This window comes from Rhopilema esculentum, chromosome 2, assembly GCF_057945365.1.
Source record: "Rhopilema esculentum isolate cy_ngs chromosome 2, ASM5794536v1, whole genome shotgun sequence".
Classification (NCBI taxonomy): Eukaryota; Metazoa; Cnidaria; class Scyphozoa; order Rhizostomeae; family Rhizostomatidae; genus Rhopilema; species Rhopilema esculentum.
In genome coordinates this window covers 2,641,902-2,663,264 of record NC_142816.1, presented here as the reverse complement: position 1 = coordinate 2,663,264, position 21,363 = coordinate 2,641,902, and the positions used below count along the sequence as shown (strand labels likewise).

General features: G+C 35.1%; 1 protein-coding gene across 1 annotated transcript; it reads right to left on the bottom strand.

Moving 5' to 3' along the window:
* Positions 1 to 12,330: 12,330 nt before the first annotated feature.
* Positions 12,331 to 17,371, bottom strand: LOC135695317 (uncharacterized). The gene is made up of 2 exons (XM_065214379.2): positions 16,064 to 17,371; positions 12,331 to 14,161 (listed from the first exon to the last, which is right to left on the bottom strand). Exons 1-2 carry the CDS (start codon positions 16,935 to 16,937, stop codon positions 13,887 to 13,889), a joined length of 1,149 nt encoding a protein of 382 aa, XP_065070451.1. The 5' UTR covers positions 16,938 to 17,371; the 3' UTR covers positions 12,331 to 13,886.
* Positions 17,372 to 21,363: the final 3,992 nt, after the last annotated feature.

Genomic DNA, 21,363 nt, shown 5'->3' with positions numbered 1-21,363 from the left:
TTTCTTAGAAGTCTGAACCTCTGATGCCAAATCTTTGCCTATTTGATATGAATAGGTATTGCATTCTTCGCCTTTTTGTTATGAATGGATGTAGCTAAGTTGCTATGTAGCACAATCAAGTCTATCTTGTTGTCACAGACAGACTGTGTAACCTTGCTCAATCAATGTCAACAGCTGAAGATAGTAGGGCAATGTGTCTTGAACATCTGCAGCCAAAGTCGTGCAGCCTGAATGTATTTTATAAACTCACAAGGTCAAGTATTTTGAATAAGCTAGATTATTAGCAAACTTCATTCAAAGGAAATGATTTATTTTGACTTAGTTGTCAAGAGAATTATTTAATCTTCAATTTTCTGCTACTCTGATGCTCATAATCCACAGAATTAGTAGCTTCAGGTGTAATAGTTCAAATTAGACATTGACAAGCGCAAAAGGTAGTCTCGGATCAGTCAACATTTTAACGTCAAATAGAGCAAGATTACTTGCGCCCTCATGTTTTAGCGGCTTCTTTACAGTATACCTTTCGCTAGATGTAGCTGTTGTTATAACTTAGTGTCTGCGTGTTGATATTATCTTCTATGGTAACCCAGTGCTGATAAACCATCTATAGTTGACCACTTTCTGCTATGTTTAGCAGAATTCATGCCATACACCGCGCAATGCGTAATCTGTATTCAAAAATAATTGCATGGAAGACTTGACCTAACGTAGTAATTTTGAGAAGACCTATACCAATTCTGAATGTTGATAAATCAACCAATATCTTGACCGCCTGATACTAAGTTTGACAAAAGTCGATCGAAGGAGCTATGGTTTGACACAGGGGCGGATCAAGAGCAAATTTGAAGGAGAGGCAGTTGGTAGTGGGGGCGCTGAAAAATTTAAAAATCACAAGAGTACGCTGTATACAACAATTTCAAATACCTTTTCAGAATAAACAACATAACTTTGAGGTAATCCTTGAAGCAAATTAACCTAACGGTCCAAGAACCTTTTCCATCTGATTCTCACTCTTCAAAAGGGGCGCACAATTTCCAAAAAAGGGGCACCAGACTTGCTTCAACTCGTTGGGGGGGGGGCGAATCGTGAGGGAACTGCCCCTGGTTGCCCCCCCCCCCCCCTGAAATCCACTACTGGTTTGACATGCAACTTCTAGTCTTCTGTAATTGCGGTCTTTGAGATTATTGGTAAACTACCAACTGTCCTACTACCAACTGTCGACCTCTTCAATATCTTGCGAATAAGGACCAATTTCTTGTAATGAGAAGCTTTTTTATTTCACCTCTTGAATAATTAGAAATTTTCCAATTGTCGAAGAAAATTTCCAACCAGGCCGCGCCTGCATTAGATTGTTAGCATATGAGAGTTCGATAATCATGTCATTGATAGTTCAAATTAAGACATCACATAATCTACTTATCGATTGGTCAACTACTTTTACCGTATACTACTGTTAAGCATGGATATCATTATTGAATGCCAGATATTCGTGAATGACATGACATACATATACTGATCAAGAAAACAATAATTTTATCACACTGTATAAAGTATGGAAATTGAATTTTCATCATTTGAAACAGTTGTATTTTGTAATAGTTGCAAACCAAACAGCTGCAAATCAAACAGTTGTGATTCAAACATATGCTAGCCAGACAGTTGCAAATCAAAATGTTCCAAATCGAGATTTTATGCATCAAACAGTTGCAAATCAAAAAATCCCAAACCAAGCAATTCAGAAATCCCAAACCAAATAGTTGCAAATCAAACAATTTCAAATCAAACAGTTGCAAATCAAACAGTTGCAAACCAAACAGTTGCAAATCAAAATTTTATGCCTCAAAGAGTTGCAAATCAAAAAGTTGTGAATCAAACAGTTGCAAACCAAACAGTTGCAAACCAAAAAGTTAGTTGCAAATCAAAAAGTTCCAAACCAAGCAGTTGAAAATCAAAAAGTTGCAAGTCGAAAAGTTGCGAATCAAACAGTTGTAAACCAAACAGCTGCAAACCAAACAGTTGCAAATCAAAATGTTGCTGATCAAAAAGTTGCTAATCAAAAAGTTGCAACTAAGACAGTTGGTAATAAAGTAGTTGCACATAAAGCAGTTGCGAATCAAACAATTAAATATTTTCATTTCTTCCTACAGCAAATTTTAGAAATTATTACAGACATTAATTGTTTCCAAATTCACCATAAATCTTTACTCTAAATAGCATATAACTGCTCTATAGCTAAATATATTAAAGGTGCGTCAACAGATAGCGTCACAAGATCTAGCCATCTCTGGCTTTCTGATGATCTCATTATTCGAGAATCTCGGGAGTTGATAAAAGCCATGAGTTATGCAGGAAAACACTTCGTATTATTTTCTTCAAATCATTTGCTTGAGTTTATTAAATTAAACTTTCTTCTTTATTATATCACCCGCTCTAATTTTTTTTTTTGGTTGATTGAAATTATTTCTTGAAATTATTTCTTTTCTAAATCTGATATTGATACAGGCATCTTCTATATTTTTTAGAACTTAAGTTATCTCTACCAATCAGGAAATTGACTTAATGTAAAAACAGAAAAACATTTTAACATTGATTAAGGTTTGTACGAAGAAGTAAAAAAAATTACAAACAATGGCAACAATTTTAATTTCATGCCACCTAAAATTTGCAAGGCATCCTTATGGCATACGTCTTAGATTTGAATACCCCCTTTCTTTCTCCGGAGTTATATTTTCCTGTACGTGAGTCATATCAGTTACATAAATATAATATTATGATAATTAAAAACATGCAAGTAATATTTTACACTACACTACACTACACTACACTACACTACACTACACTACACTACACTACACTACACTACACTACACTACACTACACTACACTACACTACACTACACTACACTACACTACACTACACTACACTACACTACACTACACTACACTACACTACACTACACTACACTACACTACACTACACTACACTACACTACACTACACTACACTACACTACACTACACTACACTACACTTTTAGATGCTTCTTTATTTTACCTCATGCAAACGAATCTTGATCTGTATTAGCATTATATAGTTTAAAATGATATTGCTTATGCTTTTTCCTATCATTTTAGGTTGTAAAATTTGTGATATGAACTGGCGTTCAGATGAATGATTCGATACAGAAGATTTTCGTCGCATGAAAATGGATTCAGAGATCGTGTAAGAAATAAACATCAACTGATATTCGATATGTTTTATATTTTTCTTTTAAATACCTTTTCATTCTGACCTTGCACGCGTATAATTGAGATAATATTTAATATTTATTTTGCTCAAGAAGGTAGCGGCAGAGTTTGATAAATTTTTTATTAGAAAGTGTTGCTATTTAGCATCTGTTATTGGTTGTTTGAAAATGCTTTTGTTTTTAGCTATTGACCGTTCTAGTATTTGAACGTATCTAAATCAAGTATTATTTGCTCAATTTGCTTATTTGTAGTAAACTTTCCACATTATCGTAAGTCCTTTTTATTGAAGCTTGGAATTCTTCGGTCACATTGATTTGTTTCAGTCACGGATATTCTTTAACTTCTTATGGTTCTATCACATTGCTCTCTATCCTTATTCCCTCCGTCTCCTTTTCCCCATCTCTTCTTGCCCATCCTTCCTTCCCCTCTTCTTCTCTCCTTCTCCGTCTCTATTTCTTCCAGCCTCCTTCCCCTTCTTCCTTCCCCTCACTCCTTTCACCTCCCTCCTTCCCTCTCTTCCTCTCTCTTTTTCTCCACCTCCTTTTCTCCCTCGCTCCTTCCTTCTCCCCCATTCCCCTCCCTCTCTCCTTCCCATCTCTCCTTCCCATCTCTTCTTCCCCTTCCCTCTTCTTTTCCTTACTTCCCCTCCATTTTTTTCTTCCCTTCCATCCTCTCCTTTCTTTCTTCTTTTTCTCTCTCCCTCACTTTCAATCCCTCCTTCTACTTCTATTTGTTTTCCTCCCTCTTTTGCTCCCTTTTCTCTCTATCTTTCCCACCTTTCAACATATTGACTTTTTTATCAGAGAAGCTTAAACTTCAGATAGACCCAGGTCTATTTTCTTAGTGTAATCCGGGCTAAAAGCATTCTGTTTATTTTCTTTGAACATCGTTATGGTTTTGAAACATCAGCTCCAAGCCCAAACATACTTAGTACAAGAGTTCTTAAAACCATTTTAAGCACTAAATATGTGTATACATCGTTTTATGTAATTGTAAACTGAAACGTCACATGGTTAAATGCCCCGCAAACAGCAAAATCATTTCCCAGATATAAAATAGATTTGCGAAAGCATTACTTGAATAATTACATTTTGAGAACCATTAATTTCTTTCAGTATATTAGCTCTTTCTCGTTGGTGTCTTTTATCACCTCCTTCTCCATTATAGAACGCAGTGATCAAAACACTGGCTAAATATATCATTGATTTTTCAGTGAGAATTATAAACTGGCTTGCTAATTCCTTCATAAATTCACAGATTCCGCAGTTTCTCTTGATGCATTGTCTATCATTGTCGGAAACAAAAACATTATGAACTTGGTGACTATATTTACGAATCTTTGTTCTGGCCTTTCCTCGTATTAATACCATCACAGTTGCTGGATTTTTTAGGCTTAAATTCATATGCAAGTAATTATCATAATACACAATAGAGCTAATCGACCTAGGAGAGCGGTTTCCGCCCCGAGACTTAAAAATACAACTCTTTTCATGCTGCACTGTCGATAGCTGTGGCGTTTTTATTTAAACATTCGAATTATTCACTGGCATTGTCATATTAAAGTTTATTCTGAAAGCAAACTTTGCAAGCTTGTTTTCCTGTATAGTTTCACTTAATCGTTAATCAAGAGATTTCCTGACTGTTTTTTGCCAGTTCTCAAACAAATTTTTTTGTAAAAAACTCTTATCTTGATTAAGCAACCTTAACTCGGATAATTTTTAATAGTAACTACCGTCGTTTAAGACTAGTGTATGGGGTAGGGAATGGACAAGAAAGGTGCCTTTTGCCACTATTTTCTCCACTTGGTCAATCATAATCATTACGATTTTAATAATTTTCTCCATTATTATCATCTTCGTCTTCATTGTCATCTTTGTTAACATCACTCTTAATTACCAACATTATCATTATGATATATAAATTCATTGTCATCGTCATCATAATCATCATCACCAATCATTATAATCATTAAAAATCATTCTAAACGTCACAATCAACATCGTTATAATCATAATCAATTTTCGCCTGTATCAATAATAATTAACTCTTATAAATCATAATTATCATTAATCATGTTATCATAACCATCGGAATTGTCAATCATTTTTATAGTATTTCTGCATTCTCCCTAAGTTGATTCTGTTGATCGATTAGAGGCAATTTAATCATTCAGCTTAGTCCTCAAGAGCAAATCACACCTTGAAGCGTTTATTTCCTTTAGTATTAGCCAACAGTTATAGAGCTAGAAAATAATATATAACATGGCTGTATCTTTCTATGCTCATCTATGGAAAAGGGTATCGCAAGCTTTTGTTATAATTACGTCATTGAATCAAAATAAAGGCCCAAACAAATGAAAACTTTTGCATAATCTACTTATTTTTCAATCAACAAAATGAAATTTTGGATCAGTGTAACGGGATGTGGAGAATTGGATAGATCATCTGAAAACTGTATTTGAAATTGCACAAAGAAACGTCTAAAGTAAATGACCTAGCTCTCCAAATGCATAAAGAGAGTTCTCTTTGCGGATATATTGGCAACCTTTGCGATTAATTGATTAGAATTAAATGTTCCACCTCAGGACACCACAACTTAATATCCGATTAAAATTTGCCATTCTAATTCTTAACATTATATTTTATAAAGTACAAACCTAAAGAATACGCTATTGAAGATGAAATTCTAGGGAATTTGGTTATTTTTAGAGTTTCCCGTTGCATGGCTTTGTGCTGCGTAAGTTGATTAATTGCAATCACTGCGAAAACTAACCGCTCTATGAAGCTTATAATTGGAACAACGCATGGATTAACCAGCACTGTTGCATCAGGTTTGTAACAACTGCTTTGATTTTCCTCTAGTGAAGCATGCCTTCAGGACAAATTTGTAACGCTTTCTTCTGACAATATTCTAAAAGAATGGCTCTGCCTATACTATACCTGTAAATAGCCACAGGGTTATGATGCACCTCCATGCTTCCTTCAGTAACGTATGTATATTGTGCATATTGTTAATTGTTATGAGCATAATAAAAGAAAGAAAAAAATGGAATGGTTAGCCTGCAATACCCTTGTCGAGCAGCCTGTCAGGAAAATGGATTACTGGCAAGGTTTCATAAGGAGATTAACCAAGTGCTTTGTCGTGTCGTTTTTCTTTGTTGTATACCATGGATTGATGGCCACTCCCTAAAGTCTAACATATTGAGCGGCAAAATGGAGATTCACACCCTAGGAAAATCCCTGTATTAAGTTGAGTTGCAGAAGTAACTGAAGCTAATAAAATGTAAATGACTTATATCTGAATTTACGATACTTTTTCACAAGATGCTATACTGTATTATACTGTACCATACCCTAAGAAAACATGATGTTCTATACTTTACTATTCTTTACTTTACCTTACTTTTGTATGATATACTATGCTATCCTAGAGTAAACTTAACTATATTTTACTATGCTATACAATACTTTACTGTACTTTTACTATACTATACTATACTATACTATACTATACTATACTATACTATACTATACTATACTATACTATACTATACTATACTATACTATACTATACCATACCATACCATACCATACTATACTATACCATACTATACTATACTATACTATACTATACCATACTTTACTAAACTATGCTATACTATACCATGCTATGCGATGCTATGCTATGCTATGCTATGCTATGCTATACTATACTATACTATGCTATACTTTACCATACTATACTGAACGTAACCAATTTTTACTATAGTATACTAAAGTACACTTCATCATACATCGTAAACTAATGTGAAAAGATGATAATATTTACTTGTCAGGGATGAATTTATTTCTCTGGAATTCCTAACTTATCGGTCTCCATTCTATGTCAACTTGTTTTATTCTCATTAGGGTCTAAGACGTAAAGAATTGGCAATGAGGTTTTTGCTATCTCTCTTATAGAATTTGTCAAAAGGCTGCATAGATTTACGAATTTTTCAGGAAAGTGTATATTTAATATTTTACATATTTATTTGCTGTTCATCAAAAGCATAACAGTCTGCAAAGGTGTAATTGCCACAAATCTCCTTTGTTTTGAACTAAATGTCCTTTAGCTTTTTTTCCAAAACAGTTCATCTTTTTGTCTCAGCAGAGTGTTTTAGGTACCGAAAACCATTGACTAGGCTTTAACACTTTTGACTAATACAAAAATCAATCTTTTCTCGCCATTTTTGTAACTGAATTCTCGTTAGCTAAGGGTCTTTCTCCTATATTGTAGGCAAAGTACATCCAAGCATTAAAACAATCATAAGAGAATAATATATATGCCTTGTGCATATATTTTTTAAAAACAAGCCATAAAACCTGAAACTAGGCAATAAGTACTCTATGGTGCCATCCACAGATTGAAAACATAAACTTATCGAATTCCCTCCGTAAAGGGCACTTAAAATATTCCTATTAAACAAACATTATTACTCTAGCAACCAAAAATAAATAAAACACAGAAAAGTAACAAACCAATGGCAAAACCAAGGGGTAACTGAATTTTCTCATCATTAATCAAGCCTTGTTGTTGCTTTGATAAAAGATATTGTAGCCTCTATAATTAATCTGTTGAGAAACTATTTGTTATGCACATCTCACAGAGGAACTATTTTACCAAATAGCAAAAATATAAATATCAAGTGCTGTGTGATCTCCAGATAAAGGTATGTTTGTTAAGATTCGGTTCATCAAGTATGTGAAACCGTATCCCAAAAAGGTAATTAACGAAAGAAGAAAATGAGTAAAAAGTTTAGGTAGGTCATTGTGTGACCAAAACTTTCAAACATATAATGTCAAAAGTCGCTTTACGATAATGCCAACTGTCCGTGGCTCTAGGCAACTGAAGAACAAGTGGTTTCTAAAAATCAACTCTGTCTCTCGAGAACTAGAGTTTTGAATGCTATCTAATCGATATATCGATAAATGGATGCAGAAATAATACTCAAGAAATACCGTCCAAGCAACAAGTCTTTGCGCGGTTTTGTGAACCATGATCTATTTATCCATATCAGCTGTTGCAGTGACTACTTTTGAAACATTTAATTTGAAAACATTGCCGACATGTTTTTCAATAACCTCAAATTGCAGATTGTACAGTGAATTGTTGCACTCGTTTCTAAACAATCACATTTTATGATTGTACAGCTTAGCCTATCGAGCTTGCAATGACTTTCTATGCTTATACAAGGCCTTGTAAATTCTAATCCCTAATTCAGATTTGCTTCGTTGCTTTGACTGAATCCTTGGTCAAAGAAAATGAGACAAAAAGCATAAAATCGATTTCAAAACTAGCACTGCTTCTAAATCAAGAAAGTCCATTCCTTATTTGTTAGAAATGTTTTGCCTGTTTTCATCCCAAAGTAATGAAAGCATGATTTTGATGTGATTCTTTGAGTTCTTTAGTGCTTAACGAGTTTCTTGTCTTCTCCAGCCATTGCTCCAAAAATCATGGTTCTCAGGATTAATAAATAGGAATAGGATAGGTTTAAGCATGGTATAGTTGTAAATGCTGCATTTCTAAATTTGTATTTTGCTTTTAATGTATTTCCGTTATTTGTACGGCTAATTTTTCTAGATTAGTCAAACTTTTCTGGGTATCCTGTAATACGAGAATTTTCGTTACTATAACTTATCAAGTCTAGCAGTGCCGGTAAATGCATCTAGCTAGAAAATTTCGTGATAGAAATGTTTCAGAAAGTCAACTTCGGACAAAATCATTCGGACACCGTCATGATTATTTCAGACAAAAGCTTTCGACAAACATCTTAGATGGCGCAAAATATTTCTTAAAATTTAGAGTAATTATACCATAATCAGCCAAGGGTGACTGAAGCAAACTATATTCCAAAAAGGGAGGCAAATCTGAGTCCGCCAACTATCATTCAATGACAATAAATCCCCTGATCCTAAAACAAAGGAAATCATCATCCCCAAACAACTCTTTACCTTTCTTGAAACCATGAACCTCCTTAGTGATCACCATTATGGTTTCATAAAGTGATCCTTTAGATGATCCTCTAACGTGTGCTACATTTAAAATAATAAAAGCATTTATATTGCGGAATATATGCGCAGGGCTCATTACCCTGGGTGCCAGAGCCTCAGAGAGTCATAGGAGGAAGAACGGGGGAAGAAATTGCGAAGGAGAATGAAATAGTAAAAAAGAGAGACTCCTTCGCATTTCCTTCCCCTGTTCTTCATCCTTTGACTCTCTGAGGCTCTGGCACCCAGGGTAAGGGCTCATGGGCGCATCACAATTGAAAGCTTAAAAGCATATCAAAAGCGCAAAAGATTACAATGTTTTAATTCATTCTAATCAAAGTTAAAGCAATGTATTTATTAAAAGACAGTTTAAATAAATTTGTCTTAAAGCAAGATTTAAAATTTTCTAAAGTAATATTATGCTCTAACTTTTAAACGGAATCTGTATCAAAGGAAAGGGGCAACATTTATAAAAGCAGGATCATCAGCCGTTACTAATCTGGTCTATTATTCGTCTTCTCTTCTTGAATCCTTTTGTAAGAACAGAAGGACATCAACATCTCCAAGAACTTTGCTCGTGTCTGACTCTTCATGTCATGCATGAAAAGTCTTCTTTCTACATTTCTTATGCATTACACCCTTTTTCAATTCGTTTGCAGCCCCTTTCTAATAGGTCCATTTCTATTAGAGTTGATGGCTTCCTTACCAGTCCTCTCACTCGGTTAACTCTGGTGTTCCACAAGGGTGTGTTAAATCTCCGCCTTAAGTCCCCTTTTTTGAATGATCTACTCTCGCCTACCCTAACGAGAATTTATTCTTTCCTTAAAAACAACTATCTGAGCTCTTTTCTCTCTTCTTATTTAAACAACCATTCTGCTATAAACACTCCCATTCAAAAAATGTATCATCCACCCCTTAGTGGTAATCTCAAATTTATTCTCTTGCACAACATCTCTACCCTTGCTGCCTGTTTCTCGTCGACGTTGTGTTGTTAAATTATCAATATTTTACTGATTTTCATCTCTTCTCGTCCCTTAGCCCTGTTATGGTTTTGCCACTTCCTTACATAGCCAGCTAAAAATTGATATATCAGAAAAACTTACAAAGGAATGAATAATGCTAAAGAAATTTTTTCAAAAAGCGAGACATGTGGCAAGCCCAGCATGCCTTGTTGGTAAGACCACTCGAACAAACTACCTCTTTAGCGATGCCAGTTTTTTCTAACAATAACTATTCCTAGCTTAGATAACAGTAAGAGGCATTTGTAGAGGACTGTCTATACTCGACATGCTTTTGGTTTGTATAGCATTCCCTAATGATATTCATTCCCCTGCAGAGTTTGTTAATCGATACCAGGCACTCAGCATCGTTATACAAATGATTAGAGCGCACCGTTGTGGTGCTGCTCTCATTCAACCAATGCTGAATAAAAACAAACATGCAAGACAAGATTCACTCTATAGGCTCCACCTGCAATGCTTCTATTGACCTCCGCTGCTTCTCTTTCTGGTTTACCATTCGAGATTCAGCCAATGAAAACAACCATTTCAATGGTGTTTTGACTTCTTAATGCCCAAGTATTCGATTTGGTCGAGCGGTATACATGTTAAGTGTTTGTTGATAAACGTGTGAATTTTCTCAGAACCTAAGACCTGTGAGAGGCAATTAGTCTTCAATTGTCTCATTTCATTCGATGTTTTCAAGCCAAAGCATTTCAAAACATTTTCCCCCTAATTTGGCGTACAGTTTTAATATTATCTCGAACGTACCTTCTGAAAAATTTGAATATTCTCAAAAGCTATATATTTGCTACAGTTTATTTTTATCAACCTTTAGAAAGGCGAGGCTCTCGTCTGTTTGCGAACGAGCTTTATTTAACAGCATAAATGGATACCTATCATTTTGTCATCTATAACATATTTCAAGCCAAGCCTTACTTTTCATAATATCAATGCTCGAATAATGAAAGGTACTGTTGCCCTTTTTTGTACCTAAAGCGAATAATCCAAAACTGCTCTTTGGTGCTTTTCTACTTAATGGAGAACTTATGTCGCTTTCGTATTCTTGGTCACGTTCCTTAATAATGAGCCAAGGAACCCGGGCACCACAAATTTTTCACAAATTTTCTTCAAGATATGCATATATGGGTCTGCGTTAGGGCTAGGTGTATTAGGTTAAGGTCAGGACAAGAACTAGCTTCGGGGCTATGATCAGCTTAAACCCATTGCCACGATAACGTGATTTTGTCAAAATGACGCATACTTTGACACCGAGACAAAAAGACTTGTTTTTCAAAGAACTTTGCGAGTATTTGATAAAACAAAGCCCTATTCGTTTTGTTGTTAAAAATTCGAATAGATTTGATAAAATATGGCCTTCATCATTTACAAAAGCATATTATTGGATTATTAAGGTGGAAATTAATATCAAAAGTATTATATAGCGAAATGCACGACTCCTGGATTCTTAATGTCCGCCACATTATTGTGGCTCACGCGTCGTTGATAGGTTTAAGGCCTTTAGTTCACAGTCACTTATATATCCATTTTTCATATCGAGAAGCCATGATAATTCTATAGCTAGTAGCCTTATTTCCCCTTCTCTACAAATTGAGCTTTTCTTTGGGTATAGTCCGAAGTATTTGCCCCATTAGTTTTCCATGTTGGGTCAGATAATTCCTTAGGCAATATCCCTTTCGCAACTTGTGTTTCCTTTCTTTCAATGCCCGCGCGATTATCGACTGTGTCAATGATTACTCAGAACCGTTCCCGGCATGCTTTCTTACAATTGTTTGAAATTCCGTCATGCTTACACACTATCACTCTTTTGTCGAGCATTGGTTATTAATAACCCTAAGAAATTTCTAAATTTTAGAAATCTTAGAATTTAGTAAACGTAAAAAAAGAGACTAAGTAAAAGAAACTATTTGCAGGGGTTGATAAATTTCAAATAAGTTTACGTTGATAAGTTTCAAATAATTCATTTGCGAACAGTTTAATATTTTTCTTAACACAAATGCTCTTTCAAGTAGAAATAAAATCAAAAATGTCAAACAAATATGAAATTATCATCCAATAAATTTCAAATACTTAATGATGTATAAATTATCAGTCGATGTGCAAGTAATAGTTTACACTGATTTACAAAGGGTCGATCTCGGTTTATTTACATAAACAACAGTTTACTTGCGTTTGCTACTTGTATTCTTATTTACAGAAAATGTATGTTGCAGTTACATTACTAAATGCCATGGATGTCTTGTACTTTTGTATACCATACAAGCTGATAAGTTAATGGATTGGGATGGTATACAAAAGGGGCTTGAAACCCATAACATTTAGCTATAGTGAATGAACTTTGTTTGTATTATAATAACTACATGACTTCGTATGTCCATGATTGATTCGAATGCATAATTTACCCTCAAGATGAAACACTAATTCATCGCAGAAGCGTGTGTTAATTTAACGACAGTTAGCTCTCTGGAATGTAGCTACAGGTATACGAAGTGGCCGTGGTCAAGCCCCGAGTTGTAGAAAAAATTCGTGTCAACGGGTGAAACACGATGTAATGGAAATCACGTCTAGGCACATAACACTATCTTGCAGAATATATGTATATAGTTTCATAGGCCATAGGGACGAAACAAGTATTTTTTGTCTGGAGAGTAAGGTTTTTTGCTAAGAACTAACTTTGTTTCTTCAAGGCTCGTTCCAATTTCATGTAATATATCAATTGGTTAAGATTTGCTTACCCAGACTGAGGTAACTTTCAAAAGCTAATTTCCATTGCATATTAATTGGCGATCGAGCTAGACAAAAACGTCTGCTAAACCATCTAGATGAAGCCGGGCTCGGCCTCGCAAACGAAGAACAAATCTCCGTTCGTGACAACTAATTCTCTAAGATTTCGGTGTCCTTAAATACGACAATGATAAGCGAGAAGTTTCAAGCATTTGACATCAACACCTTTTTGAGAATCGAACGAATTTCGAATGATTTATTGGGTGCTTTTCGTTTCGTCTTGTGCACTTACCGCTCACTTGTAAAAGATGAGGTGTGACTTTCCTTGGCTTTAAAAAGCTAGTTGAAAACTTTTCTTAAGGATTATCTACTTGAAATTCATCAGGACTGAAGGAAACAAACTATTGTAAACTTTCTGTCTCTTTGTGGTTATCAAACGTGAAGGGAGAAGGGAACGCCTGTATCAATGGCAGAGAATATAGAATGCATTTGGAGCTAATAATAATTAAACGAAAGTGCATAGATTCTTCACGAATAGCCAAAAAATTGTAGAGGAGTGGGCTCATAACTCATTGGTGCCATTTTACTTGATGTGTGTACCCATTTCACGTTAGCTTTTCACGACGTTAATTCAGATTAAAGCTTTTCTTCTCGCAAAATCAGACGAAAATCAACACTTCCCTTTTGCATAGCTTTACTTCGAGTATGAATCATTAGGTCTTAGAATTATGAAAGTGTTTTTAAGTGTTTTTGCCCAAATGACAAAATTTCTAATGCTAAAATCTACTATGTATGGTAGAACATTCAACATGGCTTGTGTTGTATAAAATTGTATTGTTTAAAAATGTCGTGAAAATGTCTTTAACCTGCCTACCAACTTACTGAGTGAGGTGTTTCTGGACTCATTGTTACACTGCTACTGTCGGTTTTAATGTCCTTAACAGATACGCTGACTGTATCGATCTTCCCATGTAGCTTCATGTGCTTCCGCAATGAACTTGGATGTGTGTATGTTTTGTTGCAACCGTCGACTTTGCAGACATACGGTTTATCAGACGTGTGGACATGACTGTGCTTCTTGCGATCGCTACTGTTGGCAAAGCGCCTTCCACACCCCTCGAACTCGCATATAAATGGTTTCTCACCTGATTGTAAAGAAAAGGGTTCCGGTTGAGATAATGAAACAGTAATATCAGACACAAAAAGTTGTATGAATTAGCAGAATTCATAACCAGGCTATAAAATGTAATAGTACGAGCAAAAATGAAAGGTACCAAAAAGATATATATGGTCGATATTCTGATATTTGATGGACATATTAGATTAGCTACCAAATATATACACTTTTCCTGCAATAGGCATAAAAAACATCTGATCTCAATAATAAAAAAGAAGTCAATCATAGATAATATATATAGTGCTTATTAGGACTATGCTCTGATAAGCTCTCTCGATAGGTTCCCCTGCGTAAAGTTTTTGCCGCGCCTAATTGATAGATAATCGAAAGAAGTATTTATGATGAGTAAGTATTTATAAGTATCAGAAGTATTTACTTTAGATTACAAAGGCAAGCAAATCAGGAAAATCTCTCATGAAAAATGTTTTGGAAACAAAACAGCATGGTTCTAGGACAGAATATTCGAAATACTGTACTATCAAGGAACAAGCCTTGCAGTGAGCCATTATTGAAATCTTTATGTGGTAAAATCTTCAATTTTGCTCATACAAATTAATTAGCTATACTCTCTATTCAGGTTTTTAACCAAAACATATAATGCAAATTGAGATGTAGGCCTCAAAACGTTTTCTCTAGACATGAAAAGGCCATCTGGCTTCTTGTGCAATGTGAATAGCTTTCTAAATTTACTTATCAGTTGTTGACAGTGAATTTAGAAAAGTTCCCGAATGGTCTGTTTCGTGACGTGAAATGCTACTTTTCAAAATAGCTTATTTTTTCATACCTCGCAGTGCTAACATTATTCTAACACCTAACAATACTTGTATGTAACCATAAACATAAATGCTCTTTTCGGTGGAGAACATTTTTGTTTCTTGATAAGCTTTCACCCAATGATAAAATTAACCAACACCCTACCCTATTTAGAATTTCCTGCAACCAACAAATATAATTTCATGTGTCTTACAGACATAGAAATGATCCGATTCATACTTTTATAGTTCAAAGTTGTACATTTTCAATTTTCTTGTGATTTACAAAACATTTTTAAAGAACACCAATTGGAAAGCATTCATTGAAGGAGAAAAGCTGTTGTTTTAAGTTCATACAATTCTAAGATGCTCATCACTATAGCAAGACACCATAGACGCAGATATTTATTCTAACATGCTTTTGTTTATTCTTATTCACAAAATCAGTGCTAAAAACCTAGACAATCGTTATGGAGTGTTAAGAGACCGACAGCTCAGTCATAAAACAAATCCAACATGCTTCTCTAAATTCAATCAACGAAGCACAATGGCTTTTAATTCGGTTATGGACCATCGTACTAAGCGCAAGTTGTATTAACAATTGGCAGCACGGCGTCCATTAATTCGTGTTTCTTCAACTGTACGAACTATTAAAAATTGTTCCTCTACCTTCATAACTTGCTGCCAGTTTTAAAGTGAATCGAACTCCAAATGGTAAATACAGGACTTCATGCAATTCAAGACCGTATAATTTGAATAGGTTTATGTTTACTTATTTTCTCTACATAAATTGCAAATTATACTGAATGCAACTGCATCTTATCATCATCTTATGACCATTGCAATTATGCTTTACTAGGTGGGATGCTTCCAGATCAATACAAGAGGAAAAATGCTCTTATTGATTTTGCTATTGTTTTGGTGTGAAGTACTCAAAAATGTGGAGATAAGATTTCTTTCTAGAGAAATTTTCTAGAGGCTGCACTGTTTTCGGGGTAATCTCGTCAGAAAAAGATAATAGATGTTATTATCAACAGAAAAATCAGATAGGAAGATTTTTCTAAAAGATATTTGTAAGTAAATTAAAATCTGTGTGCATTGTTGATGTTCTCACTCACCCGTATGTGTTCTCTTGTGAATCTTTAGGTTTTCACTCCTCGCAAAAAGTTTGCCACATCCAGGAAAAGGGCATGGGAATGGCTTCTCCCCTGTATGCACTCTAAGATGGTTGATCAACTTGTATTTAGCTTTAAATGGGAGCCCATTTCGAGGGCACTCTTTCCACATGCAAATATGTTCGTTTGAGTCATTGATACCAACATGATCTTCTGCAAGATGCTGCACAATGTCCATCATTACGAAGAATTGCTTGCCGCATGCCTTGTTTTTGGTACTTGCATCTGTCCACTGGCAACTGATAACTTGGTTCAAGGGCTGCCTGAAGTTTCCGTGTGGTTGAAAGCCCATATGCATGTATGGACTGCTGTAGTAATCGAAAGGACTCGGATAAGGCCCAGGTGACTGTTTGTCTAAATAATCAGCTGGTTTCATAGAGTACCTCGAGAAGTGTGAATGTGGGGATAATGCTTCGTGGTGTGGTACAGAGTAGAAACCATGTGCAGGGTTCTGGTATTCAGCTTGGTGATCATGGAATCGACCAGAGTTATTCGAATGATGTCCAGAGACCGAGCCGCCTGCAAACATACAATGTTGTCTTGAACTGCTGTTTTCAGATGGTAGAATGCCAATGCTTTGTTGGGCTGGAACTTGTGCCACTAAACCAGCATTTTCTGCCATGGGCGGAGGCAATGACGACCGATACATAAAATCTCCTGTAGATGAGTAACCTTGTGACGATCTTCCACTTGATCCATAACAAGAATAGCCAAGGTTGCTCTGTGTTTGATAACCTGGTGGTTGTGTTAGCTGTTCTAGATACCTTGGTGTTGAATAATGTCCCAAGGTTGACCCTCTTTGCGCTGTATCCATCATTTAATACAGTGTTTTTTAACTTGAACAATAACAATGGTTAATTGATTTGTGCTCGGGAATTTCCTCTCACCCAGTTACGTTTTCTCTCTTAATGCAACAACTGAGCTCGCTGGTGGTTGCACACTATGCAGGTCGTTTGCTACCAAAAGGATCCGCTGGGCTGTGAATGACTGTAGCCGCGAGATCAGACTGAATCCCACTATGATAATCTCAAACAATCCAAAAGCAATCTTCAAACAATCTTGTAATAATCTTATGCTGATTATGTCAGCTTCTCTAACCTCCTAATTTGATTTATCAAAATATCTTAGATCTAAACAAACCACCTCATTCGCTGATATCCGCTCATCGCTCTTCTCTACTCTTCGCGATCGCCTGTGTTAATACACGGAATGGTGAAATCGCGCGAAACCAGCCTTTAACAGAGAAACCTTCACAAAGCATCTGTCCTGGTCAATGATTGACACGACGGGGAGTCAAAAGCCGCGTTTCATTGGCCTTCATTTCATGCTTGACAGTTGATTGACAGATTACATTGACATGATTAATTAAATTGCCCAATCACGGAAGGGCAATGTTGAAGCATTGGAAAAGGTACTGTACGTCGTAAGCCAACTCAAACCGGGGGTTTCAAAACGGACTGCTTACATGTAGTGAAATGTATTAAAGGGAACCCCACACAGAGGGATAAAAACAAATGTCAAACAATTCTGCTCTAAAAGTCAAAACTTTTTTCTATTTTGTAATTCGGCTTCATAGATATTAAGGGCTAAATAGGGGTGGGAGGAAGGTTTTGAAAAAGGCTTTTTTTTTAAAACTTTCGTTTACCCTCAAACCACAGAAGAATTGTACTTGAGGGGGCCATTATGCAGATAAGTAAAGACAAGACATGTAGAAACAGGTCAATATTTTCAACTTTTTGAAAATAGAGATAAAATTATGATATTCCTTTTAATATTAATTTTGAACAAAAACTCATCTTAGTGTAGATAAAAACTTCCCAGATCTTGATTTTTATTTACCATCAGATTTGTCAGTTTCATCACATATTAAGTGCTGAACTAAAAAATATTTTCAAGATAATGTTGTCTCTTACCATGTACTAGGTTAAAAAGAAGCTTTGATGGCGTTTAGAGAATTTCAAGAAGATTATGGCAAAATGTAAAGAAAATTTTCTGTATAGAAATGAGCATTGTAATTTGATTTCGCTTCACTCATCTCCAAGATTTCCGTATTAAAAACAAACGACAAAGGTCGTTTTTAAAGAGATAAAAACGAGTCGTTTTTCACAGAACTGTGCAAAAATTATTGGCACATGCACTTAACGAAGTCGTGGGATACAATTTTGGAATAATCTTCTCGGTTAATTTATTGTTTTGCGTGAAACGTTTTAGTTGAGACCACTTCATTGAAAGTTCGCACATATATTTTCGTTTTTGGAAATCTATCACGTCGTTTTGAAAGTGTAAAACACCCTTCGGAATTGCCTTAAATTTTGTAGTTTGTGCACAGCTATTGAAGCAAAGGTTCAGTAGGCAAAGTATTTGGATGATTTTTCAAGAGGGCCTATTTTCCGCTGAAAAGCCTTCATTCATATCACAGCTCGCTAATTAGTTTAAAATTCCATGCATAGACAAAGCTTATTGATAAGTCGACGAAAACTGACATGAACAGAATTAGTACTTTTTTCGGGAACAAATTTTTTCTAAATCCAACCTGGTTAAGATACGTCCCGCTCTCTGGTTTTTAGTTTTGTGCCTCGGGGACATATTTAGACCACTGACATTTGCGCAAATTTTCCAGATTTAAAATTTTCAAAATACCAAAACACAGACGCGACGAGATATTAATGATTTATTTGTATCAATTATCAGTAGCTTTTACATCTCTTTACCACTTTTCTAAAAACATCTTTGAATATTCTTGAATTTAGGCACGTTTTCAAGTTGCAAAGGTCCTCCCGCTCTACAACTTTAGCAAGCCTCCCCCTGAATTCACGTCCCATGTTGTCCTAATTTTGAATCCCTCGACCCTTTGCTACTACAAACCACCCAGAATAAAATACTAATTAACAAGTGAGTGCGAATTTTTTATATCAGCTTGAGTAGGCCTTGAAATTGTCTTTATGATCATTTTAGTGTGATGAATGTTAAACAGGAAACTTCGCTTCCTTTGCTGATCTCAAGGCGCGCTCCACGAGGAAACAATGGACACCATCAAGACTAAGTCACACCCTGACGCTAACATTTCGTGATTTGTTGCCGTTACCGGTGAACCATTGTGATAACGCAACACTCTTTCATTACATACAGTAAATTTTGTCACAATTGCAGGACCACCTTAGCTAAAGTTTTACAACACGTAACCTTCAATTTTTTAGAAAGGCCTAAGGATCTTTTATCGATACAAAGGATCGATACAAAAACATTAACTGAGACTGCCTGAAACTTCCACGCGCTGAAAAAGTACGCGCATTTTTATAAAGAACAATTTTATAAAAATAGGAGCCTCAAAATTTATCAACTGTAAAGAAAAATTTGAGAACGAGCTAAGGCTGAAGTACTGTAAAGTTTAATATTGAAGAAAGTTGCGAAACCTCCTCAAAAAACTAAACTTCATCTCGAAAGAGATGAGTTTCACCATCTAGGGGTGCATTGTCACTTCCCTTCAGCACAGTATTCAGTGATTCAGCAATTTAAGAACAAATTAAGGAAAATCAAGCCTCTAGGTTTTAGAAAAATTAATAGAACCAGCCTTTACTTCAATTCTTCAATTCACTGGTTCTTATAAAAAATAATTTGCAGACTGAAGACCACTTCAAGCAAAATTGCAACTAAAATAATTTTGCAATTAGCTTTGGCAATGTCAGTTTTGAATATAAGATCTCTACAAAAGAGGCATTTCAGGAAATTTTTCCAAATTTGTTTCTGGAAGGTTTTGCATCATTAGTCTTGTCTCTTGTCAAGGGCAAGAGAAACACAGAGACAAGGATCTTTGCCCAATAATCTTGACTTCCAATATTTTCTACTTCTTTGCTTCTTTTTCAACATTTCACCAGAGAAACTCTCACTTTCAGTTTGAAAAATTATACCCTTAAATATGCGCTAATGTTTTCTAATTCTAACTTTTAATTGCCTTCACTTTTTTGCTGCTTATTTGAAAAGCAATTGTGTTTTTAAAAGGTCGATATTAATTTTTCAGATCATAGATTCCCAAGGAACATGTTCTTTTATGCCAATTATTCCAAGAAAGAGTCTTCTAGTATTTTGCAGCCTGACCATCTTTTTTTGAGTTAAACCATTTTTATTTTCTATTTTGAGCACTATTGTGGAGAACACTCATTTTATGATAAAGTGGAAGGATCCCTGACGTCATGACCTTGAAAACCTTTATAAAAAGTTGATATCTTGCCAAGACACGTTAAACTGATCAGGTTCTTTAGAAACAAATTAGCATCTTGCTCTCTACTATAGAGAGGTAAATTTTTGCCAATAAAAAAGTTACGACACGGTCAATATGCTACAAGATATTCAATGAAGCTATAGGCTTTGCAAAATTTATATACATTGACTTTTATCGAATCAAAATTATTAGTCAGAAAAAGATATAATCCAACTTTTATTCTAAATGCATAAATAATATCAAACTAGTGAATTTTTGGTAGACATTTCTCTTTGTCTGAGTTTTAAAAACAGGAGAGCTGGATTTGCTTAGAGACATTTGTAAAGATAAATTTTTTATTATTGCAACAGCATTTTCACATTTCTATTGTTCTAGCCTCATTAAAATTGAACAGTGAGTAAAAAAAAATATTTATATTTTTAAAAAAACCTAGAGATTTTGAAATGTATTTGGAGATACAAACATTTCAACTGGATAGTAAAAGTCATTATAAATTACTTTTGTGTAAAACATTGTTCGTTAATTACTTTATGAAACTCGGTTGGTTAAAAAAAATTTTTATTCGTAGTTCGTCTGGATACCTTTTTATCTCATTATTGTACAAAGTATTAAAATCTTTTATGAAAAGGCTAGAATCTTAAATACTTCTGTGAGATTCTTGCAAATAGCGTACGAGATTTTGCCTAAAACAAAAGGATTTCTGGGGATTTTCAGATAAAATATGGGATTTTCACAAAAGGTGTACGAGATTTTCTCAGAGTGATTTGCTCCTTGGAATAGGCCACTCATCTATAGACCCTCTTTCTTCTCCGCTGAATGTTTTATCCAATTTCCTATCCTATTCGTGAAAAGTCTTCATGCCGGCTTGCCTGAACAGTCCTATATACCCTTCCGACGACACGTGTAATCATACGGATTCCTTCCAAGCCCCTTAAATATTTTCCTGTCATTGCCAGCCTGTGTTTCCTTAAATAAATTTCTTCTCCAATCTAAAATACCCATAGACTTTGTCGTTACTCGTAAG